Source organism: Rhyacophila brunnea, unplaced genomic scaffold, assembly GCF_057557595.1.
Source record: "Rhyacophila brunnea isolate RB1 unplaced genomic scaffold, BYU_Rbru_1.0 scaffold_6, whole genome shotgun sequence".
NCBI classification, from domain to species: domain Eukaryota; kingdom Metazoa; phylum Arthropoda; class Insecta; order Trichoptera; family Rhyacophilidae; genus Rhyacophila; species Rhyacophila brunnea.
Genome location: NW_028233276.1, coordinates 20,412,484 through 20,440,398, shown reverse-complemented (window position 1 = coordinate 20,440,398; position 27,915 = coordinate 20,412,484). Strand labels below are relative to the sequence as shown.

At 32.5% G+C, this 27,915-nt stretch overlaps 1 protein-coding gene across 4 annotated transcripts in view; it reads right to left on the bottom strand.

Moving 5' to 3' along the window:
• The window catches only part of puc (dual specificity phosphatase puckered), a 206,406-nt gene extending 182,666 nt beyond the window's left edge, over positions 1 to 23,740 (bottom strand). Inside the window, exons 1-2 of one of the 4 annotated variants that reach the window (XM_085956348.1) lie at positions 23,610 to 23,740; positions 18,331 to 18,594 (exon numbers count right to left, since the gene is read on the bottom strand). In XM_085956348.1, coding sequence (XP_085812474.1) covers positions 18,331 to 18,418 — 88 coding nt within the window. In that variant the 5' untranslated portion in view covers positions 18,419 to 18,594; positions 23,610 to 23,740. Of the gene's footprint in view, positions 1 to 18,330; positions 18,595 to 19,937; positions 20,227 to 23,609 lie in introns of those variants that run through there. The other 3 variants (XM_085956349.1, XM_085956346.1, XM_085956345.1) reach the window with 3 other exon arrangements.
• Between the last annotated feature and the right edge of the window lie 4,175 nt (positions 23,741 to 27,915).

The following is a 27,915-nucleotide window of genomic DNA, read 5'->3' as shown; positions in this document are numbered from 1 at the left end:
AGAAATGTATACAATACGGTAGGCTCGAAAGCAGGGACGGCTCTAGTAAAGGAGCAAAGTGTGCAGTGCACTCCCATCATAGATTAAATACAAATATATAATATAAAACCCCCATGTATTCAGAAAAATGCGATATCGAAAACTTATGCGAAATCACTCATTTTAAATTCCGCGCGTTTTCGAACAATGGTAACGCAAGCGCTTCAACACTTCGCCTCAGTCACCCATACACACAAATGTCGAAAAAACAATGTCGATGAGACGCGACCAATACACACGTAATAATTCCATCGATGTGACACGCCAGGAGCATTATTCGAAGTGTTCCTTGAATTTACGCACATTTTACACGCACACATTTATAGCGGACAACCACAACGACAAAAGAAATGAAGCTTGTAGAATCAAAATCACCAAAGTTATATAAGACTACATGAGTCTTCGTTGGAAACGATGTTTTTCATCTTTTTTTCATTTCAAGTACAGTGTACCGGTCGAAAGCACACACACATAAACTAGTCATGTGGACTTTTATACACAAACCTCACAAACCAATATGAATATTCCTACATATAACTCAGGCGACGCGTCGAGGTACAGTTGGAAGCCTAATTATTATAATGAAATGACGAACTTCATGTCGATGCATATTGTGTCAAAAATATAATCATATTCACGACTGTTAGTTTGGTTGATATAGTCTATGGGTTGATCGTTCGACAGTTGGGTTTATAATATAGATTTAATAGTATTTACAATGAGTACCGTGTATTCAGTTGCATATATTAAAGACAATCGTCACGATTTTTCCAAACGAATTGATATTAAAGTGGCAGGCCGTCCTTTGCCATCTATAAATTTAATTCAAAAGTGTACAGTGAAAACGAAGATTGTTAATCGGAAATTTAATGTGCAAATGTACTCAAAAACACAATGGCTTTGCGGATGTAATATTCTTAATACCCTATTTTGTTTTCCGTGTCTGTTGTTCGGCGGAGATGTTAACTGGACGGTCCATGGGATTCAAGACTTGGTCCACCTGTCAGTAAAAATCAAAAAACACAGTGGTTCAGAAAAACACATTTTAAATGAAATGCAACTTGCAGTCTTGGGAGAAATAGATATACGTTCACAATTGGATGCAGGGTACCGTTTATCTGTGAAACAATTTAACGAACGTGTCGACAAAAATCGTTATATTTTATCCAGATTGATTGACTGTGTGAAGTTCTGTGGTGCATTTGAATTAGCTCTTAGAAGACATGATGAATCTGCAGATTCAAATAATCCAGGTGTTTACCGAGGGCTTATTGACTTTGTCTCGGAAATTGACATAGCCATGAAACAGCATTTGGAGAGCAATAGTGTTTTTAAGGGTACATCAAAAACGATTCAAAATGACATTTTAGATTCGATTCTAGAGGTGTGCCGTAACGAAATTAAAAATGAAATATCACAAAGCAAGTTTGTAGCTATACAAGCAGATGAAACAACGGACGTATCTACTACAGAACAACTTGTTTTGGTCATAAGGTATGAACTACGCGGACAGATCCATGAACGATTCTGGAAATTTATGACGCCGAAAAACCACACTGCGGCAGGTATTGCATCTGAAATTTTGAAAGAACTAGAACTTCTCGACATTAAACAAGCACAACTAATTGGCCAGAGTTATGACGCGCATCCGTGATGAGTGGCCGATTAGGTGGTGTACAGGCTTTGATAAAAGCTTCGTATCCACACGCACACTTCATACATTGTTATGCACATCAATTGAATTTGATAATGGAAAGAAGTGTTTCAGCTAACACCATAGTCCGAAACTTTTTTGCTAATTTACGAGCGTTTCCAATTTTTTTTTCGAGGTCTGCGAAGCGAACTGATATCTTGAAAGAAATAGTTCATAGAAAAATACCAGCAGCACCAACAACGAGGAGGAATTTTAATATAAGAACAGTTACTGTTGTCCATACTTATCGAGATCAGTTAAAAGAGTGCATGGAACACATTTTAGAATCTGAAAATTTAGACGCCGATACCATTAATCAAGCTGGAATGTTGTTACGGTATTTAAACGAAGACAATTTTAACTATTGGTTAGATTTCTTTGCCAAAATTATGCCAAACTGTGATATACTTTTTAAACAACTTCAATCGAGGTCAAAGGACGTGTTGGAGATAAATATGGACATTGAACACTTTACGCGTGCTATACAATGTATTCGTCAAAATAATCATATGTCACAAATTCAACCATCGAAAAAACGTCGTCCCAATGATTTACCTCATTCTGTGATATGCAATGAAGTATGCGACATTATAGTGAACCAAGCGAAAGATCGTTTCGAATATAAAGGTCATTTAGTAATAGCCAAATTGTTTTTTAGTGAAAAGTTCCGGGATTATCATACAAATTTTCCAACTACAGATTTTAATACGGTAACATCATTATACGACATTATTGACAAATTTAAACTTAAAAATGAACTAATAGTCTTATACAGTAGAGAAGATTTCTACGTTACTGATGGAGCATTGTCGATACTTCAACTTTTCACTAATAATAATTTACTGGAAGTATTTAGTGAAAGTGTTACCCTATTAAAAATAATTTGTACAATTCCGATGACTTCAGTGGAAAGTGAGCGTTGTTTCTCAACTTTAAAGAGAGTTAAGTCATTTTTGAGAAATACCATGTCTCAAGGCAGGCTAAATGCTCTTGCGATGCTAAGTATAGAAAAACAATTGATATCGTCAATACCGGACTTTAATATTCGTGTTATTGACGTGTTTTCAAAATCCAAGGATCGGAGGATGGACATCTTGCATAAATAGGTGAGTCTTTTTTGCACTCCCTCATATTCTTGTCACCGGCCGCCACTGCTCGAAAGGCGGAGACAAACCTTAGCGCATAATATTATTATCTATGACTGTAGATTTGTCCAAAATAATTAAAAATAAGATAATTAAAAAAAAAAATCTATGGCATTCAATCACAAATACCTACCTAACTATAGTTTTTAAAAATTAAAAATAATTTTATCTAACGATTTTTGATGTGTATACATGTTCAGGAAATACATAATAATTTAAACTCATCTCTAAATTTTATATCGTCAGTGAGCTATTGACATATTATTGTCATCGATTTAGTATGTGATTATTTCCCGTATACCTGTATACCTAACACGTGTGCTCTATTTCTCTGATCTCCATAGCCTACCTCTTTCCAAAAGCCACCCTTCGCAACTGCGTTGTCTTCTACACCCTACCACCATACGAGTGAATGAAATGAGGTGAAAGGGAATTGAAAAAACGGTTTGATTTCCTCTCGTATTACGTCACACTTGTTAAGAATGACGGTAAGCCATTATACGAGTATTATATGAGTAGATGCACTAATAATAATTGAGCTGCACTTTAACTAATCATTAACTGCATTGCACTGATTCGCGCACATAGCATACTGCAGCAGATTTTAAAACTATGGGGCGCACCTTCTCGGGGGAAGTCCACAAGTATAAGATTAGCAGGTCTCCTTAGATATAAAAAAAACAAGTAGCTACGTATCTAAAAAAAACATTGGATAGGGATTAAGAACTTTGGCTTGTTTACCAAGACGAAATCGCCCCGATATATAAGATTTTTTTTTCTTCGATAAAATGGAATTCTAACATTTGACAATCACCGTGGTGTGACATTCGTCCACTTCGTCAATCATTAAACAAACTATAGTCACAATTTAAACGAAGGATGTCACCATTTCGGGCGTCTGTGTCACATACAAACCGAATTCAAGCGATTGAAAATGATTATAGTACATACATATTATATAAATCCACTTAGGTGCTGATAATTATTGTTAAATATAAATAAACATAACATCAATTTAAAAAAAAAACTTCTAAAACATATTTTTAAAAATTCTAAAAAAAAGTCGGATCGCAAAAGTGGGACTCGAACCCGGTGACTTGAAGAGTGCTTTCGCCTATAAACTACACCAAACTTCCGCAGTTAAAACGTGGTTTAAGAATTATAGACGGACAATAGATTAGATTCGAAAATACTTGCATGGAAGGAAAATTGATGGTTTTCTTTGTCGAATAACGGAAATGTCAATGTGTTTAGGCAGTGGGTTCGTTAGAAAGCACAAAATTCTTGAAAATAATGTAAGTACATATTTTTCTCAGTATGAATGAAAAAATAATCAAAGAAAAAAGAATCCCAGACATTTACTATATTTTTAACACCTAATAGCGTTCAATTTATAAAACAGTAATTTGATATAATATATACGTGTGTTTAAAACTGTAGGTATGTCAATATATTAGACATAAAAGGGAGATAGATCGTAAGCGCCAACAGGTGCTATAATTGTATCTATAGGCGAGTTAAATCCTCCAGACTAGAAACACAAATGTCTGCATATACACTGCTGAGACCAGTATTATGTTGCAGATCATAACATGGACATTAACACTCGGTGGTTCCCTTAAGCCACAGGTGTTTGAGCACAAAAACTTTGGCATAATCTGCGAGGATCATCTGCTCTTCCATTCCACTGAGAAGCCTGACGTCGTCAGACAATTAAAATCCAACATCATTGTTGGATAGGCCTCGTGACATGTATAAATGAACAATCACGACAGAGCGCCATACGTTTAATGGTCCAGAAAGAGAAGGGTGGGCAGGAAGGCAATCTCCATCCACTGCCAGATGAATCGCAGTCTATTTTTTCCGAACCTTGTCTTCCCCTATTCCTTGGACTGTTAGTTGTAATCTAGAAATCTATCATTGAGACATGGCCTGCCCAACGAAGTCGTCCCACTTTACGTGTAACATGGCAATTTACAAATACTTAGGTAGGTACTACAAGAACAATGAAGAATGTATTTATTCATTTGTTGTATGTCGATTGTTTCATAAAACGTGGCGCTTAAAAACATTATTTTCATGGAATCCAGAGCTTATGCCTTGGTAGTAAATCATGATATTTTATAAATATTTATGTGTGACTTGGTATTCACCACTCTGTAGCAAATTACATATTATTATATTATATATTTCAAAATATATATTTTATTCACCATTGTTTCACGTGCTTTCTTTATTCTTCAAAGTTTTTTTTATAATCTCGTCAATTATTTTTGTTATATTATGTTATGAACCAGTTGCAATAAAATTTGACGAATGACTCTGTATCAAGTGGTGTGACCGAAAATAAGTGTGAGTATTTTTCAGTCTTGCAATGCTTAAATTTTATTTTAATTACTATATTCTCTATATTTACAGAAAAAATGACTTTATAGAAAAATATTTTGACACCCCAAATGTTTAATTTTGACATCTCATAATGCATGAAAATCTCACCAAAGTTTCTTTATACTAATCTACTTATCTTAGTAATTATTGAACCCGTGTTGTAATTAATATTTTTTTAGTTATAATATTTGGTACTATTACACTTGGTGGGTGTTGGCTTCCTGTAGATTTTTTTTTATCCCATACTGTTACAATTTGTTCATACAATTGGTTTTGCCTAGCATCTTCAAATTACTCATGCTGCAGTATATTAGTTTCGGCCATCCAGGTTTTATTCCAGGTCATGCAATATTATTTTAGGTCCAAATAAATTCTTTTTAAAGATTACTTTTGATCACCTGCTTATCCTACGTAACTAACAAAATAATATTATGAAAATATATTCACATATTTAGCTACAATCGGATCATTCAGATTATATATACTAGTATATTATAATGTAGTATTAATTAAGTACACCCACGGTGGCCGCGCGGCTTAAGCGTTAGACTATAACGCTGTGGGTCCCAAGTTCGAATCCTGGGTCTGTCAAGTACACATATTGTTTTTCAATTTGTGTGTGTCAGGGTATGGACCTAATTGGTTGAGCAAGTGGCTGACATCCATTTCTCGTAAAAAACAAAATCTGTCAATACAAACCTCTACTCTGTGGAGGCCCATATTATCCTATTTGGATCGGACATGGTGGAAAGAAAGTTTTCTCTAAGTCTAAGGTAGATACCATTATAATATTATACATATACTTTAACTACAAGTAATTAAGTTAGTCAGACCGCAGTAGAACGGTGTAACTAGTTTATTATTATATTTATTTGTATTATTAGTGTTTTAATTCAATCCCACATCCCTCTACGTGGAGCAGAATGATAGAAATGTACAATATTTTTCTTCTTCACAGCTTTCTTTGTCATAAACTTTTCTTTTTTTACTTGATTCTTTAGTTTTATGTTTACTCTATTGTTTCAACATAATATTTTATTTTATCTATATTTATGCACTTGGTTCTTTAGCTTTCTGGAACTTGTTATTGGTTTGGGACACTACATAGAGTCCATCCGAGGTGCCACGGTTTCGTTTCAATATCTGCTTACCGTTATCCATTCCATTTTGGTCTTAGTATATATTTCGCGCTCGCTTCAAATAATAAGCACATTATTTTTATACAGCACATGTTATTATTTTATAATAAAATTTGACGAATGGTCTTCTGTTACAATGCATTTTTTTTGTTAGAAATCATGGTTAGCATTTTACTTTTAGGAGTGAGAGAATTTTATTTCAAATAAATTTAATATAAATTATAATTTATAAACACAATACCGCTGACATCTCTGGATACCAGCAACGAATTTTAAAATGCGGCTGTCAAATTTCAAAACCCAGTAAGGGAATTCTTAAAAAAATGTTCATAATCCCATTGCTATAATTATCATAAAATAATATAATTTCAATGTGTTATATAGAATTTTACATATCGTCAAAAATATCAAATAAAATAATGGTTTTCTCAATATTTGCAATGTTTTATGGCCTATCAATACTGTATCCAATATACAAAAATATTAATGGATTCCCAAATTAAAAACAGGGCATGTACACAACCTTGGTAGTAGGACATCCAATTTTAACCGGAGGAAAATATTACACGGTTAGCGATTTTATACGATTAACTAACCGGTTAACGGTTAACTGGTTAAAACTGTCAGATTTACATATAGGTACTTTGCATGTTTAAATATTTTTGATAGAAACAATATTTAACATCAAAAAAATTGTGTAACACTATGTTGGGTGTACTTATTATAATATTATTGATATCTAAATAATTGCGAGATTACTCTTAGAACCAAACTGGCATATAGCGCATTTGGGCACCTTAATAGTTTCTTCAAAAGTGACCTCCCATTATGTCCTAAACCTAACGTGTTCAACCACTGTGTGCTACCAGTGCTCACGTACACCTCACATTTTAATGAAAGAGAAATTCAAAATTTGGTGGCATGGTACCTAACGTGCATAGGGATAACGCAGATAAACCGCAAAAGAAACTAAAGGATAAGGGTGCAAATAAGAAGACGTGATGTTATATAGGTTGCTACATATAAGAATAATTGGCAACGCGCTGGACATGGCGCTCGGCATTTTTTTTAAATACAGTGCATCTATTCTATACACAAGGCCGCTATCGGCGGCTATTGAGGGTAGTTTATCATATTTATGTATTGAGTATTACAATTGTTACAATAAGCTAGCCGTCCAGACTGTCAAAACTGTCTATTTCGCTCTAAAAGTTAACAAGCCAATAGATGTGCTGTTAAAACATAGCACTTTTTTATAACTCAGACGGCTAGCTTATTGTAACAATTAACCGCCTCAATACATCAAAATGATAAACTACCCTCGATAGCTGCCGATAGCAGCCATGTTTATAGAATATATGCTCAGTTATGTTTTAAAAGAATATGTCTATCGCTACGTTTTAAATTTAGATATCAATTAATATTGTTTATCATCATATAACACCAGATATTATAGAATACATCACCATTTTAGATCCTAAAAGGAGTATAATCAGATTTTTGTTTTTACGAGAAATGGATGTTAGTCACTTGCTAAACCTATCGTGTCCATATTTTGGGCCATATTTGCCAGACCCGGGACTCGTCCTAAGGATATCTTAAATACATTTATTTATTTAGTAGGTAGGTAGGTATCCGACCGCATATTTATTTTTTGATAAGGTGAAAACAAACTACTTTATAAAATTGCAATATCGTCATCATAATAAATAACTTGAATTATGTAAAGTCGATGATGTCAAGAGAAAAAGCTGAACTTGTAGATTTATATAAAAAAGTTAAAAACAAGGTTTTTTTCTCAATTAAGTATACAGGTTTAGGCTTTAGTCGTTAATTCTATAGTTGACAGACGAGACCACCATCAAAACATTAATTCTTGTTATTAAGTTAAGTGCATCATCTATGTATACTTACAGTTCTCCGTGTAGACCAAAGCTTTACAAACTTTAAAAAAATGTATTATACAATCAGCGCCAATCACCGTAAATTCAAAATGATACATTGAAATAAAAACTATTTACAACGCGATTATCTTCTTATACAAGCTTCTTATACATGAGAACCTACTGGAGAAAAAACATTTAAATTCAATGTGTAATTATTAATATATCGCTTGCACACGTGCATAGATTTACTTGCATCAATATTGCATACTTATTTTAAACTATCGCGATAATAACTGTTTAGACGTAAAAATGCTGACTGTCTCTCCAATCTCATTCTTCAAGCGTAAGCGAGACGCGATGTTATCATTTTATGGTGCTATTTGACAGATCCAGATAGGTTACGACAGGTTCGTAAATAATCGGTAAACGTCAAAATGTTCTGTGCGGTGTATTTTCCATTTTTTCCGGCAGGTTCGCCACTATCGTTCCACTGCATATTATGCGCATGCAATTAAGTACCAATTATTGCGTGAAATTCAGAAGCTTCCGAACTTTTCTGATCCATGCATGCAATTTTGCAATTAGCACAATAATACGTGTTTACACGTGTATTTTGTTGTTATGGTCGCCATAATACGTACTGTCCGCAGTATATTCATGCACGTGTAAACGGGGTGTCGTGTTACTATGTATAAGCAAATGATTTAGGCGCTTAAAAACACATAAAATGACACATACCTCAATGCCAACGCAAATACATTAAAACCGCGATGTTTTTACATTTCATGAATAAACATCACACTTCTTCCGATTACTTCAAAAGGTGAGAGGAATTATTAATAATTTTTGGGCCCCTGTATTTACAGTTGCTAATGATTTGTTTAAAGAGATTCTACTTTGCGCATTTTTGGGTCGTCCCTTGATTAGTATTCTAGTCCTCTACGTATTTTTTGTATCTGCGTTGTTTGTGGTCCATTGTGAGAAGGTTTCGTTTAGTTTTTCTTTTTAAATTCATTGACTTTTAGATTTCACCGTTATGTCCATTATTTACATTCTCGTTTTGAGTTTGTTTTGTTTCGCGAACCGCGAGCCCCGTTCATGCCAGACCATTTTTTGGGGCAGATTCCTCGCGGGAGCTTTCGATAAATATTAAAACAAAGATTCTTTGGCGCTGTTCTTAAGGCAATTTAATGGTTCTCAATCAAATCAAAGTGAAGATCATCAAGACTCAAATAATATTACCGTAATGTATATACTCATCAGGTTAATTTATAGGCGAATCCTTGAATGAATGTAATTAATACAAACATATTAATATTTCATCATTGACTAATATTACCTAAACATAAGATATTATCATATCTTACTTATATATAACAGTTTACATAATTCGACATTACCTTAACATAATATATTATTATATTTTACATATCTATGACAGTTTACATAATTCGTCACCCCATATCTACTTTGTAGGTTTTAGGTAATCGATTTTTAAGTTTGAAATTAAACATCCGTAAAGTTTTGTCAATATGTTGAAGCAATAATTTAGTACTTAAACCGTTTTCTTTTAATTATTTACAATTTTATGAAGACGGTCATATCATTCATGTCATATTTTTGCTCACCTTTTTCACAAGCTTAACATTTTACACAAACAAAGTCGTCTGCTGCGCCATCTCGTAAAACGCTGGCCTTTCATCCGGGGGCCCCGAGTTCATTCTCGGTGAGGTCACAATATATTTTTGTGATTTTATCAAAGCCTGGGTGTTTGTGATTGTTTCTCTTATATTACTAAATACACCACTGTCATGCTTGCCACGGACTATGTAGTACTAACAATAATATATATATATATATACTTAGTAAAGTATTTTTGTGAATTATTTTTTCAAATTGAATGTCCCTCCCGCGATCGTTTTCTGTTTCCGCTGATGGGCTGATATTTCTATACAATACAAATCTCTAAGAAAATATGCCATCTGATACATATGTCTAGAATGTGACCATCTGAATGACGCGGCTGTTCATACAGCAGCTGCAATGCCATATCTATGCAGGATCGTATTGTTTGGAAATGAATAATTTGCAATCGCTAACCAGCAAACATAACGATTCCTTGGACCGATCACAAAGTTCCTGTAAACTGAATGCATTTTTGCGGTCCAGCATGGTGTCACGATTACATATTATTTTATCCAGCTGCTAGATATAAATCGGCTCTGCGTCGAGGACCGACTTCATACTGATACATTGAGCGGTTAACTGTATTCCATCAATGAAAAATGGTTGCTATAATATATCTGACGCAAACTAAGGCATACGAGTACACACACCTATATAGATATCGTAATATATCAAGTAATACAAATATATTTCTAGCGCAGACTCTATTGTTTTATATTTTCCTGTAGTGTGTCGAATTCTGGAAATTACGAGACAATGGAAATAACATCGTTGCCTGTTGAAGATATTTAAGATATAGTACATTACCATCACCTTAATAATGTAGAAGATGAGCATCAGTGAGAAACTAGTCTACCTGCGTAGTATATTATATGATTCTTAAAAAAATTTGCCGAGGCTCAGAAAACCTCTAAAAGTTAACTGTTTTCACCAGTGTGTTAAAAGGAAAGAGGGAAATTTGACCATGCGAATGAATTCACTGATGACTGAGCATCCGTCAGAACGCTGGTAATGGATATGGAGAGATGGAGAAGGGTGGTCCAGATTTCGAAAATATTCCATATTCATCACAATCCTCAATCATGACTGTGACAATGATTAGATGCAGTAACTCTTACCAATACCTTACGGCCGAGCTGCAGATATTCAGTTGCATGGACTACACAGTGGCGAAGATAATTTTCATTGATCGAAATTAAAAGGAGATGAGTAGGTAATATTCTAAATAAAGGTAAACAGATAGAAGATAAGTAACACCTGCGCATCTATTATATACACGAGACTATTATCTGCAGCCATCGAGGGTAGTTTTTCATATGTTTTATCTAAGTATTATAATTGCTACAATAAGTTAGCCGTCTGAACTAACAGTCAAAACTGTCTATCTCGCCCTAAAATTTAGCACAGCCAACAGAGGTGCTTATTGTAAAAATTACAACTAACTTATTGTAATTATTACAATAAGTGTTAATACTTCGATACAAAAATATGAAAAACTACCATCGATAGCTGCCGTTAGCAATCTCGTGTTTAGAATAGATACGCTAGTATCGTTTCTACATGCATCTTGAATTATCATATTATTTAAAATTATAATTAAATAGGTAGTTCAATTAAAGTTGCAATTCATTATAATATTATAACATATACACACGTTTACGATTGTAAAGTATTTTTACATCTTTTATGAAGTTTGTAGTTTTATAAATTGTCGGTAGTATCGTGATTTGACTTATTATTTAAATAAAACTTTGAACAACCACTGAAAATTGGAGCTTTAAAAATGGTTCTAACTAAATTATTTTAGATTGTGCAGTCAACCTTCGCAAGAACTTTTCCAATAAATTTCACCTTCAGACGTTAGATACAAAAATACAATAGGATGAAATAATATATAACACATTAAGTTAACCTTTTTCATTGAAATGGAACAAACGTACCTACTGTTATAGTGTTTTGATAACTATTCCAAACAAATGTACAAGAAGTGTTTATTTATTGGCTGTAAAAAAAATAGTATATTTTGTTCACATATTTTAGCTTCTTGTTGGATCAATCATCATTTAGTAGTTATAAATTGTTATAAATGTTAAATAAACGTAATGCTTGGCTCTTGGCTACATTTATTATTGTGTCGCTACAGATGTTGGTAAAAATAATAATACAACAAATTTCCCAACTTGTAATCAGAAGTCGCATAGTTTTACTATGTATCTATGCATTACATGAAAACAGGGAATGGGACGACTGGACTCCGGACAATTGGACGCCGCACTGTCGTAGACACTTATACAGAACGTAGACGAGGTATTTTAATCAGTTTCTATCTACTACTTAGTAGTTTTAACTCATTTTACTCTTAACATAATGAATTCTTTATTGCGGATTGAGAATTACCATGCCTAAGGCTTTATATAAAATAAAAAAACTCTTTTTTCGTTGGAACCCTAAAATATGCACGATTAAATCAATATTTACGTCTGCATATTTACATTCTCACCAACTTATTACATCATAATAATATAATCATTTAAATATAAATAATAATATTACATATTTTTTTTAAAGTACCTATAAGTACCTAACGTCTATTTATTTTCGAATTCCGTGGCGTCCAGTTGTCCGGTGCCAAATCGTCCTAGACCCGGCACCGACACTGGCTTCTGACGGTCTTATAACAAGGAGTTGGCCGGAACCAACAAGAATACTAGTAAGTATTTTTTTTTAAATAATGCTATCCAAAATTAGCTATAATGGGTGTAACAAACATTTTACCTAGTCCCATATTCCGAGAAGCCTAGGCTCAAGAAACGCTGTGCGCAGACAACAACACTCAGACCTCGTCTCTTACTGGGGAAAGTCAATTGATTCGTAGAAAATTAACAATGATAATTTAAAGAAAAATATTGTAAACTGTACTCTGTCTGTCTTGATCTGTAAAATATAACCCGTTCTTCAACCAAGTTTGATTATTGGATTCTCCACCCCCATTTGTCCGGTGCCAAATCGTCCTAGACCCTGAAAACAGGCTGCTCTAATGTTTTAGAATATAGTCATATTTCGGTACATGAATGTGCAGTGGTGTTAAGATTTTTTTACATTTAGTATTAATTTTTAATCGCATTTATAAAACCATAAGTATAATTTATGACGAGATAATTTTAGTAAAATATTTACGATAAAAAATTATATTGATAATCTCTGTGATCCCAAATTTGACAAGAATTAGGCATTTTATTATTCAAAAAATCGGCAAGATTAACACACTTGAAGATGATTCCAAAGATACTTATTATAAGCTATGTCTTTGACCATTCAAGTGTGATAAACATCTTATGAATAATGATTGCTTTATAATAATTATTGACCTAAGAATAAGGTAGTGTTTTTTTGAAATACGCCATTTCTTTTGTCATTCCCCAGTGGTTAAGCTACATCATACGGCCGTAGCCATAAATCGACAAACTATAATTGAAGTAAGGAGTAAAATGATATTGACGCGCATGTTTGAACATGTACCGTTTAAAAAAAATTAAAAAAAATTCGGTTAGGTACATGTTCAAACACACGCGTTTACATAATTTTACAAGGAGTGTCCAGGATCATGGTTTGAAAATACAATAAAAACTCAATTTTGACCTACGACGAGCATGTCCCCCCTTATGCGAGTTTTCGCTAAATTCATTTTGAATTTGTACTTTTCTGTGGGGACCGAATTGGTACTGCGTGAAGGCCCGTGAATGGTGAAATCGAACCTTGCATCGTCGGGTGAGACAGCCAGACATCTTTTTATATTAATATTTACTTTGTATACACAGCGATATTTCGTGGGGGTGTGCAGGCCATGCACTACTTAGGGGCGGAAAATTATAAAAATATGTTGATAGGTATTAATTACAAACTTCGGTATATAGTACGTTTCTTGGTAATTAATGCAAATTTTATAAATTACACGTTGGAAAAATTTTAATTTTACACTGTATTTTTAATAAAACATTGTAGGTAAGATTGTTAATGAATTTTTATATAATTTTAAGACTAAAAATATGATAGAGGCTGAAATTATGAATGAAGTGCGGCACTTTGCTCAAAGACGTCATTGAATACTTATTGAAAACTAGAAAAAACAGGTGGTAGTGTCACCTGTCAGCATTATAGACATACTCCAGTAGGTAGTGCAGTGTAAACATCTGTCAAAATATTATGACAGTATTCTATATTTGTTTTCTCTCACGACCCGATTAAAATAAGCGATTACTTTGTTTGCGTGACAGTTTATTTATAAAATTTAGAATTTGCGTTTGCGTGTTTTCTACCATCTTACCCCTTTAGTACGTCTTATACCTGTCTCGCTCTCTCCTAAAGATATATTAATAATTTCCTAACAACCAATAATAGTGGATTGGATTACGGATTTCTTCCGAAATAACTTTTCATACAAAACAGAATTAACTGAAAATGAATTTAATTCTACCTAAAGATGGCTAAAAGTATTAAAAAATGCATTGGCATCGTGTTCTGATATATTCTAAAAGTTTCAAGATTTGTACCGGACAAACAACCACCGGACAAATAAGAATACGACCTAATAAAAACGTTGTAATAAACAATATAAATGAGCACGGATTAGAATTTTCTCGAAACAGAGTCTTGAATTTTTTATGTGTGAATTCATACGCATTTTGACACTAGTATCTCCTTGAAAGCGCGAAGTAATTATTTGCACAGATGACATCTTCGTGTCACTTAGCACAACGTGTCAGCATGACCTAATCTGACATAGTATTTGTTTAATATTATTATAAAATTTATAGACATTATAATATTATTATGAACATGATTTAGGTACATTGTTTCGTTTTAGGTTAAAACAAAAATACATTACTAATCATTATCATCTTAAACCTCGTTGTATTAAATAGAAAAATTATAACTAGTTCTACTAACAATAACATCGGGTAGTAGGTACCTACATATTTGATTAACTAATGCCTGACAGCCGTTAATTGAATCAGTTTGAAACCAATTTTCAACTTTAATACTTCGTAGCACTTGATGGGCCGACGAATGTATGTATGTATGCCTGAATTTCCTATCTAAAGAGGTACCTACTGCCTCCAAACAACCAATAGCCCCGCACCACACTCGGTCTTAATCGAGCTCAGTGACGTCCCCAGACAAAATGCCGCCCCATTGTTTATACTGATTTTTTATCGTCCGTGAGCGTGTCATTTCTGGTCACCAAGGACGTCGAAGGGCAACGGAAGTAAACTAGACATCGCGAACCCGACAAAATAATAAAATTAAAGTACTGTTAAATCTTTTATATTAATTAATACATTTTGTTTCCAACCAGTGAGCTGATTTTTTTAATAGAAAGATATTTTCGTTATTACTAAGTTTAGGTACTTAGCTATTTCTATATAATATGACAAATGATTCTCCTCGATTTGCCGCCCTTCGAGTAACTGCCGCCCCCAAGCGACGCTCAATCTGCCTACCCCCACGGGGCGTCACTGATTGAGCTTATCACTAGACACTACGTTTCATGTGAAGCATCAGCAGTTTTTTACGCTTGGGAATGTCTCAGGAGTAGATGCCCAAGACTAAGGTCGCCACGCACTTAAGTGTGCTTTGACTGAATTTACAGAGGCTTCATAATAAACGTGCCCACGAGAGAGATGAGCATAGTGAACTAACAAAAACAAATAATTGTATATAATTAATAAATATACAGTACAGAACACAAAGCTAAAACAATATGGACATAAAAAAACTATGTGGAGAGATCTTCACGTCCGCAATTAGTAAGACGCCGCAATTTTTTAAAAACCAATATAAAATGAGGTGGGTACGTCAATACTTATATTAAATTTTGATTCCATTGAATCGATCATAAACAGCGTCGTTTTCAGGTACGCGGAGGTCTAAGGCACTGACAGGTTTGGAGGCCTCCTTGTGAAAATGTTCCCTGTGCGATAAACCACCATAGGGTATATAATACAAGAATGGGATATTTTTGTCAGAATTTTTTATGCTTCCGTTAATTTTTAGGTAGGACGCTGGCACTTTCTTACGAAGCGACCGCGTCGTCTATTTCATAAAAAAACCGTCATTGGTCTCAAAAGCTGTAATATTCGTATTCGTTCGTTCATTTGTCGTCATTTATAATGTGCCTTCCCGAGCCAACGCACGCTATGCCTACCCTCACGGGCAGTGGCGAAGGGTGGAGGTACTGGAGGTAGGCTGTTAAGATCCGCCATAAAGAGTGCACACTAAACTTTATCAGTCAGACGTATTTGTTTTCATTCAAATAAGACTAGAATTTACGGATGGTGTTGGTTCAATTAAAGACTGCGAAACCAAGCCACAATAGAAAATAGTCGAAAAATACTCATCTATCTAGGTATAAAATATCTAAAATTATGCAATTAAATCATACATAACTTTGTTTTTACAATATTTTTATCTATTATTGTTTGGTTTAGGCAGGGCTTAGAATTTAAAAAAAAAATGAGCTAACAATATGTGTAATATGTATTCTTAATCCTACGAAAACAAATAATTAGTATGAATGAAAAAGTGTGCACAATTTTGTCGTATCGCCCAAAATATACCACAACTATTATGGTTTGGTTTAGGCAGGGTTTAGTTGATTTTTAAAAACTAACCAATACCATCTGTAAATAATTGTAGTCTTAGTTCAATAAAAACAAATACGAATGATTAACAAAGATTAATGTGCACTATTTATGGCGGATCTTAACGGCCTACCTCCACCCCACGGGGAATCAATGGTAGCTGTCGAATTAAAACAAAGAATAGTAGAAACGTTAAAATCTTTAGTCTTATAATCAAGATTAGTTTTTTTTTTGAAAAATTGTTTTTTTAATGGTAGGTAGGTATCTGAAAAATATTAAGACAACTTGATAATAAGAGTGATAATACCGATAAATAAAACCGATTTCGTAAGCACGTCAATTTTAAAGCTTACTGGTATGGTTTATATAGTGACAGAAACGACATAGCTAATAATTCTATTTCGACCACTGCAACTTTCGACGAAAGTCAACGTTCTCTATCTGATCAATATTTTCTTTTCAAAATTATCAATGGTTCTGTTGACTCTCCAAACCTACTCGAAACGGCGGGTTTCAACTGTTGATCCTTTCAATAATTCACCTGTTTCGTTTAAACGCGCTATCTCCAAAATTTTGTATAATGGACATTGATCGAATTTTTTAAATGTTATGTGTCTTTTCCATTTTTTATTATTCTCTTTTTCTGTTCTATCTTAGATCACCCATATTATGAATAAATTTCAATAATTCTTAACACACATATAATATAGATATAATATAATATCTATACTTATTTATATATTAAAAGAAATGTTAAGTACCTTTTTTCTATAATAATAATTCATTACTTATTTTTCTTATGTAATTTCTTTATTTTTATGTTCTTCTTACTTTCTATCTTGTTAGGCTCAACTAAATCATAATTTATATTTATATGGAAACTTTGTTGGTTGCAATAACTTTTCACTATTGTATTTTACCACGTTTTTATTAGCTCGTATTCTTGTTTGTCCAGTACATATTTTTTCTTGTGTGTCCAGTCCTAGCAACTAAATTATTAATATATTCGTGCGTTACTATGGAAATCAATATGAAATGTCAAAATGACATTTCAGTATTATATATTTATTCAGTATTTCTATCAAGTACAAAAAAATATTTATTAATACATAGAATTGTCAAGTTTATATGATTCAACAGAAAATTTCAAAACGTGGTAAGTATATAAAAAAATCTTTTTATCTTGTAATTATTTAAACATATTTTTGTAATCAAAATGTAACTGTTTGTTTCCTAAATTTAAAAAAAAATCACTTAATTGACTTTACTGACTCCTTTGCATTACAAATGTGTCTTTGTTTCTGAACAATCTTTTACAGAGGTGATTAACAGTTAAACAATGCAATTTATTTTAGTAGTAAATTCTTGGCAGGCAAATATATTTTGGCAATCGATCCTGAATACACTACACTCCCTAGCCCTCTTAATCATCATTTTAAATATACATACAATGTAAACAACAATCCAAATTGGAGCGAGATTAGGAAAATTATTCGACACGACACGAAATATTTTTTGCATTGTTTTCAAGAAGACATCATTTTTGTCTCGCTCGACGGCGGACAATAAAATGAAAGTTACATGAAAACATCGTGGGTTATTTATTAATTATTTACATTTTCAATGTACGGTCTCTGCATTTAGGTTACTATATTATATCTTAATTAGTAATCTTTTTGTTATATGCATAAGAATTTTTAGTCTGATACATACCCAATAGTGTTTTCTGGATATCCACGGCTGAGAAAATTGATTGAAAAGTTCTTCGTTCACAATCATCTAGCGATTTTTTATTATCCATTCACAATTGAAGCACTTTTAAAAACACAGAACACACGGATAATAAATCATTCGACTTCACTTAATTTTAAAGATTAACTATATCCAATCTAACGGCTTTCATTACATAAATATTGTGACTTATTTAATTTACTTAACACTATTTGAACTGACTCTTTCAATAATTTATCTTGATTCCTACAAATAAATTTTAAATAATTATAATACACTGTTTAAAAATTATCTTCGATTTGACGTAAATGGATTAATAGGTACTACGTTATACGGGTTTTTCAAATAATTATATCTCGTGGTATCATCTCTTAACATAGTATTATTTCCTCGTAAGATATAATTATTATACTTGCCAAAAATATCATTTATTGTTTCGATAAGAAATTTTGCTGTCATTTTAATTTTGACACAATCATAATAATATGTTCACATTAAATAGTATCTATTATTAGATATAATAATATTATGCAGGATATTAATAATTAACTGTTACGTTATGACCAATCTGCCAGAAGCTGGTATCTGCACTTCGGCTGATCTTTTCCAATGTTTGTTTAAGATTTGGAAGATTTCCAAACAGACCTAAAATGCTGTCACGTCATATGGGTAAACGTAAATAGGAACCAATCCAATGTGTGCATACTGGTTGCTCACCATCGATGTATTTATAGCATTCGCAGTGATGGAATTCGCTAGCGAAAATATATAATTTTTCAGTCAGAATAAATTCATAAATCTGGAATCTACCCGATATTTGGTCGAACTTTATATAATACTAATTAAACTCGTAAACATAATCTTAAAATATATTATAATATAATGGTTTTAAATTTCTAATATCTGTATAGGCAGTTTGGAATGAATGAACCTAACATAACCAAGTTGAATCTAATAGGAAAGTGATACTGTCAAAATCTAAAGAAGCATTTTTTTTTAATAAATAAGTACTTAAGTATAAAAAAATTAAGATTTTTTTTAAATCATTGTAATGGCCAATTCTATTGACGTTTCTCACTCATTCGACCTGTGCTTAATTATTGTTTTAATACGTCACCAATATGCTGTTTTAAATTTTGTGCCAGATTCTAATCGGAATAGGTACATAGTATTTTTTGAAAATAGTGAAGAGTATAAAACGTTGATAATACTATTACAAATTGTATTTAAAAGTAGATGTTTATTATAATATAAGTATATCATTATTATTTATGTTCACACGTAAGACTCCATTAAATATTAGATTTGTTATACATCATAATAGGTATATTTATTAAATAAATTGTTAATGATTTTATTTACAAAAAATAATCTATTTTAAAATAATTAACCATTCCACAATTATTTAAGTACCTACCTAATTCATACAAAAGCCCGTTCAATTGATATTATTTTATAATGCTATTGTATCTTCGTCTATTTATTTTAATATGTTATTTTATTATTAATCCATAGGTATATTATTCGAGTGCCTACTTTCCAATTAAATCAATATTAAGTAGGTATCATTAATAATTATTAGCACTTACTTCTCTCACACAGAACGCCACTGCAATGAACACAAACAACAAAAGCAGAAAATATTTAAAATAAACGATAGTAAAATCATTTATTGCTTTAATAAAAATATATCACAGGTTGACTGCACTGCACTTTTCGAGTTAGGATTCTGACTTTATTATATTTAAATAAAATCAATTAATATTATTAGAACACTTTTAATATTAACAATACGGTTGAGTTTTTACCGCCTTTATTTACTTTGTTGATATAAACTTTGAGGTTAGGATTTCCAGTCGTTGCAATATGGCAGCGAGTAATTTATTATTATAAAATATAATACTCGTTGCAGGCCTGTAGGTATAGCAACGCTTGTGTAGTGCAATGTTGTCGATCGTATTATAATTATAGTATTTGTACTATAACTTTGACCACGCGTATTATGAACGACTGATATAGTACGCCATGAACATAAAAAAATTCGCCGTATATATAGAACGTAAATACTCAGATGAAGTGTTTTTTTTTGTAAACAGAAATGCTAAATTTTAAAACATGCCTTTTTTCAATCAATCCTTGAATTTTGCACAATATGCAAAGCAGTTGGACTCTCGCTAGATAGGTATAAAGGGTCTTATAATAATATACATTCTGTATTAGGAATTTTGAAGACAGTTTGATTTTCAAATCGAACGATTGTACATGTTGGTAGTAAGTTCTTTATTTTTTTTCTCTATCGATAGCCCCAAAAATAAAATGTCGGCTTGCATTCTGGTTTGAGGTCTGTTGCTTTATTTACATAACCTATATAATTATATATTTCACGATGTTTTGCGTAATTATTAATTAATTGATATTAAGTAGGTACCGAAATATTTAATTCGCGTGACGGACTATTCGAGGTATTGATCAGTCTTCCGGGAGGACGTTTCGCTGTTTGTCTTAAGGCTCTGCCGTAGTTGTATTATAGCAAGGTATGCATATGCATGAAACATTCACTATTCCGGAAGGACCACAGTAATCCTAAATTATTTTCAATATGTACTAAATTTATTTTAGGTATCCCACTTCCGGAACCGTCTTTGGAAAACATCGAAATGGAACGCAAACAACGCATAGGTAATATACTTTTCACTAAAATAATATATTATTTTTGTAAAATGTACTATAATTACATTAAGAAAAGATAGGAACACGGTTGTGTGTTTATTTACAAAACGGTGACGTAAGCCGAGAAACAGCCGTCACCGGCGTTTATAGTAGACTTGCCGTTTCGCATACAACTCGTCGCTGCTGAAGAGAAAGATAAAAATACCAACTCTTGTTTGAGAAAGACAGATTGACAAGGATTACAGTGACAAACAAACTTTGCTCATCTTCAACGTCACATGACCCTGGCTATGATATTAACAGGTTGATGATTAAAACGCTAAATGTGATGGAAGAAAAAAAGAACATCTTCTAAGTAAGTGGGAGTAAGGTTGTCAGCTGGGGAAGTGCGTCTATTGATCATTTTTCTTCCTTTATAAATTAAAAAATATTAATGAATGCTGTATTTCGAAAACGTTACAAGTCACAATTAATTATGTTCGAGTCAAAATAATCTCTATCCTAATCTATATAAAAATAAATAGTTTTTTTATGTAAAATATATTATTTTATAGTAAGTGTTAACTGTTGTCTTCATAAAACTACAAAAAAAGTTGCCTTACATTTGAGTAGTTAGATAATATGAAGATTTTTGCAACTTTTGTCACTCTTTTTTAAAATGTGACATGTAACGTTTTCGAAATACAGCATTCATTTATTTTGAAACTGGATTTTTGAAGAAGTTAATCCATTTTGGAAGTTAATTGTGAATATATTGATAAATCTATCACCAATATTCCGGTTTATTTAGGCGTAAGTACTTTTTTTTCTAGTCAAATCTAAGTTGGAATAATCAATATAAAGATAATAATTGTTCAACACACATTTCCCCGCTTTATCATGTAAGCCGGATTTACTCTTTTTTAATAAGCCTAAATAAGCGCTTTTTATTGACATTTTCCGTTGATTTTTACGTAGGCATAGAGTCCAACATGTTAGGAATTTATATGTATCACATTTTCACTAATTATCTCACCTTACTAAAATAATATGACATTATCTTTGTTATCAGTGCTATGTTCCTTATCTATGTTAGCTACTATCAATATAATATGTATTACAATTGAAATGCTTTTATTCATTAAATAATATAATATTATCATGTTGTGTTCGATAGACGGAAAAAAACACTTGTTAATAATTATATTAGGCATATTTTATTTTCTATAAACCGTTGAAAATAAAATAAGAATCATACATGAATATTTATTTATTGACTTACTGTACTCACAAAATTTAAATTAGGTGTTTAATTATTCAAAATACAACTCACATTGCTAACGTTAAGTTAAGGGGTAGCACAATGCTACCAGCGGTATCTATAAAGAGAATATATAATTTTATAAAAAAATATATTAAAATGTAGTATACAAGAAAATAATTCGATTTTATATTTAATAAAAAAAAATCATAAAATATTCATAAAATGGTTATAATTTGAAATCTTTTTTGAAGTTATACTTCTTTTGGCGCGTTTGGGAAATCAGAGCAGAGTGTATTTTCGGCGTGTGACATGTAGTCATAATTTATTTTGTCACACAAAAAAATGCGCTCGATTGGATTCGAACCACCGATTGTTCGGTTATCAGCCGAACGCACTAACTATACGCCACAGTATGATACTGCAATCGTGACGATTATACAGTATAATATTATAGTTTAGAATTGTTCCGCTGCCTAGGCAGCGAATTTATTATTGTTGGCCATTTGCAATTCTTTACGTAAACAAACTATTAAACGCCAGAGTGACACTTGGTAGGTACTTTAAAAATAAAAACAACGAGAAACCATTATATAATTTAGTAATATAAGTTAAAGTGTATAGAAATAAGCCAACGGCGTTCCAATAAGTGGTCCTTTTTCTTGAATGTGTAATTTAACAAGATAATTAAGAGCTAGTCAAAGAATCTAGTTTTCACAAGTGTTGTTTTGTTTTGTTACGCCAAATAAGTATAACTTCTAACGCGCGTACATAAGTACACACACCGATTTTTTTTATGTACGTATGTCAAATTGAGCTTCGGTATGGTCAATTTAAATTATATCTAGTTTGGGCTGTCGAAATTGTCCAAAATTATGCGCTTTAATCAAAATACCATTCCACGAAACCACGCATTGTTACTTCCGATAAAACAGTAAAACTTTTCCCCAAACATGGCCGCACTTGTTTGTCAATGTATTTACAAATGTTTTCGTACCGTGGCTTAAATGTTTTTATCAGCGTTATTTTTATTTTGTTTACGGGCAGGTATGTAGATATAATGTCGGTCTGGAGAAGGCTTTAGAAATTAACTTCAATTATAGTAAAATTAATTGAAGCCAATATTTACACAGCCGAAACAGTTTAAATCTCAGCCTCCTTCGTATCTTTTTAGAATTAATTCGTCGATTCAAATACATAGAACCATAATAACAAGAATTATATTGTTAATTAGCTAGTGTATATGCTTATTGCAAATAATCCGAATCTTCCTATTAAATTCAATATAATATATTGCTACAGTTAATTTAATAAAATACATAGATATTTATCAGTTTCAATTTTCACAAACAGAACAAGACGCTGCGATAGATTTGACGTCAGCTGTTGCAGTACCACGTGTAAGTAATTTTTCATATGTGCAGGCGCACAGAAACGCAACGCAGTAATCGACGCAGCCCGCGCGAGCGTCGTTGTCAGACTGCGTCGGGAAAATCCGCCGCCGTTTTCTCGATCGACTACAACACCTGCCAACCAATTCGAACCATTGTCCAATAATTACAGGTTTCATCTGTCTAGATTGCATATGGTAATTAATCCCTTTGAGACGATGCGACGATCAAATACAAACACATCTCATCCGACATATTTAAAATATGTAACTATAATCTATAATGGATGTAGATCGTTATACTAGTTGAGAAAGAGTCCTAAAGAGGACAAAACAATCCTATTATATTATAGTAAAGAAAGCACCTGACGTAACTTGTTAAGAAATCTTTGCGGAGGACATAATTGACAGTGGTTGGTGGTAGTTAAATATTGTGCTCGAGAAATAATCAGAAAGGCTCATTTCTCGAGAAATCAACAACTAGATTATTGAGAAATCGAGAAATTGATTTCAGGTAGAAAAGATTTTGGCATAATAAAAAACCCTCGACTGTAATTTGGCTGTAAGAGCTAGAATCACAAAGCTCTCTACTTTGACTCTCTTAAATTTGTCGAGGATTTTTTTTGTAGAAGAGCTAAATCAAATTATTAGACCGAAAAAGATAAAAAAATAAAAAAGGCAATAAGTGGCAATTTCATAATACCTACCTAATGATGATCTCTCGAAAATCTCGAGAAATCATAAACCAATCTTGACCTCTAGATAAAACAAATATTCACAAACTCTAATAAATAGCAACGCCGGAGATTACATTATTGTAATGTATATCGTAATTTTTATAATTAGTTAATGTTTCGCTGACTTAATTTTCTGGTTAGTTTTATAAGATTAATTTATAATTTAAGCATCGGGGCATCTTATTCACAACACTTTTCTTTACTATAGATAGAAATATAGGTAGATTGATGCATAAAAAACTAAATTGGTCATTGCATCTTTTTGTGTGTTTCTTTAAGGAAATTAGATTTCCAGCTCCCCCCCCCCTGGAAATCCCCCTGATAAGATATTTTTTGTACCTGAATGAGGCGATAGGCTAAATGAATTTAGAAATCTATGATGTACAAAAATAGATATGTGTGGTTGTCAAACCATTCATTTTTTAACTGAAAATATGTACATATCGGAAAATGGTCACGCAATATAATTCTCTGTTTCTCTTTTGATGCCGTCTTCTATCGAAGGTTGGTGACAAACTTAAACTTCACCTGCCTATCATCGTCTAGCCGGATCAGATCCCCAACGCCTTGGACATTGAAACACTTACGGAGGTTGTGTAGCCAAAGAGAATCTCTTTCTAGCTTCTGCTGCCCTCTACCTTACCCTGCATTGTGACTTTGAGTAAATCAGATTTGTCATTGCAGAACATATGGCCAAAGCAGCGCTCGAAATGGAATAGTTTACGAACCGGAGCGCTCGACAGTTTTCTGAAGAACAATACATAGTTATCATAGTTAGAAGACATAGTTACCAAATTTTATGTGTATTTCATGAAAACAAGTGTGTTAGATTTTCTATTATATGGCCTATCTAGCTCAGACGGTCAAATTATTTTTTCCACGAGACGGAGCGATAATTTTGCCGATTTCTTATCTTATCTTTTATCTCGTCCGCTACCCGGCCGCCAGTTAAAATTATCGAGTTAAAATGATTTCGATTAAGAACGCATTTATTTTTGAAATGGAAATAAATAAATAAAACATACAAAATTTGAAAATACTTCTGATAAATATATTATAACCACTGGAAAAAACCTTTTTTCAAAAAAAATACGTCACCTAGCAGGATTCGAACCTGCGCACATAGGAAATCTTGTCTTTTCAAATTATGTATGTTTAATAAAATAATGTTACATTCGTAAATCTTAAAAAATAGTAAGTATATTCAATTATTGGCAAGTGCAAGTACGTTATAACAAAAATTGAAGAAATCTTGACGCACATGTTAGTAATTAAGATAATTTAATACTTTGATTTAAAATACAAAAATCGATTGCCAATTAGTAACGCAATATAGAAAGCACTTCAGCGAGTATTGTAAAAACCATTGGTTCAAATTCGTCGCAATTATCTGATAAGATACCTATAGCATAGTGGTCAGTGCACATGGGCGCGATTCCCGACGGGTGCAGGTTCGAACCAGCTGCGTGTCGTATTAAAAAAAAAGATTGTTTTCTAGTAGTTATATTTTTTTTCTCAGAAGTATTTTCAAATAACGTATGTTGAATAAAATAATGTTACATTCTTAAATATTTTGAATTATTCGTAAAAAAATAGTTTCTTCGATAAATAAGATACAAAATCAACGGAAAAATTTTGAAATTTTCAATTCTTATTCTTATTCTAATATGTAAATAAATGATTTAGGTACGACATTTTCTTTTATGGTTAGCTTTCCAGGAACGTATATCTCTCGTAAAGTGAAGTAGGTATATACCTATCATGTCTGCATCAATAGTTATCAGTCACCTATCATTTAGAATTAGCTATGCATACTTCTAGTTTACAGCCAATTAAACGAAGTAGGTACATAATTTTTATGCATGAATAATGCACTAACGAAGAAATAGTAGGTATATAAATTCATGGTTAATTATTTAGTTTTTGGGCACTCAGTGTGTCTTTTTCGTTCTCCTTATATCCTCAGCATGTATGAATCCGATGCTTCTCTTAAGAATGCCCTCTTCAACGAAACCCGAAACATCGAGGAAACAGAAAAAAATAATTCACGGTAATAACCCAAATATCCTGTACAAAATTGAAATACTTAGAGCATTTTTCCATACGAGGTTTAATTTTACGTAAATCGAATTAATATTATAACTTCATTGTGACTTGTAATAATACATACTAACACCACCTTTTTATGACAGCTCCCATCTGTTAACCCCCCCCCCCCTGCGTGCGCGCTGTAAAACCACATTCGCTAAACATTTGGTTGAATTTACCTCGGATTCATAGAGTCTATTCACACTCATTTGAACTTTGAGAGTGTTTTAGTATTTAGTATCCGTCAGATCAAGACGCACTTTTGATTATACTCCTCTCATGTACACGCGCTGTATAATAAGATAAATAATAATAATCAGTTAGACGCGTTCTACATAATATGTACTTCGAAACCCGCGCACACGCGTTATGCAAACACAATATTGTATACCATCTTTGTAATTTCTACTGTGTAAATAAATAAATAAATGAATTCACTAAGGCAGTGTTCATCCTGAAGCCACCCCCTCCACAAATAAAAAATATTCCAACTTTCTCCTGCGATTCCTTCCCGTATTCGTCCAGAGTCGAAAAGCGATTTGTTAGTACTTACTTACTTAATAAGTTTTAATATAATGGAGTAAAAAGGGATTTATTGTTCATTACTGTTTATGAAAATTATTTAATCGTATCAGTGTTATTTTTGTATTCAACACAAAAAGTACTAATGTTATAATAATATAGAGAAGCAGTCATTTACGGGTTAACGATGACTCATCCGTCACGAACATGCAACTACATTGGCCTACCTATAGGCGCTCGATAAAAAAACGTCAAGCCATACATAGGTAGGTACATCAGGAACAATGAAACCAAATAATAATAACACAGCTATTTTCTACTTTCGAAGAAAAAGTTTTTTTTTCGTTTCAGTAATAGGTTTCAGGGTTCAAACATTTAAACCGTACTTGTTACGCGAACATAAATTATTTTATTTTATGCTGTAGGTACGTTTTAGCATAATTGAAATTAAATATCAAATTTAAGTTTTTTAAATACCCGAAGCAGAAATCTTCTGACTGATTTTAAGGTTTGAATATAGGCTAGATTCTTTGGCACATACGTATGTGTACTTTAAATATACATAAGTATATTTAAATCGAGCTGTTTTCTATTCTACAGTAAGTTATCTCGAATATTAGTGGTTGGTATTCTATATCTGCACATCTATTCTTCACACAAGACTGCCAACGGCCGCTATCGGCAGCTATCGAGGGTAATTTTGTATCAAAGTATTAACAATTACAATAAATTAGTTGTAATTGTTACAATAAGTGCTAGGTATGTTTTAAGAGCACCTCTCTTGGGTGTGCTAAATTTTAGAGCGAGAACAGTTTTGACCGTTTAGTTTAGACGAAACTTTAGAAAGATTGGACTGTTTAGAAAAATTACCCTCGATAGCTGCTGATAGCAGTCTTCTGTATAGAATAGATGCGCTGTAC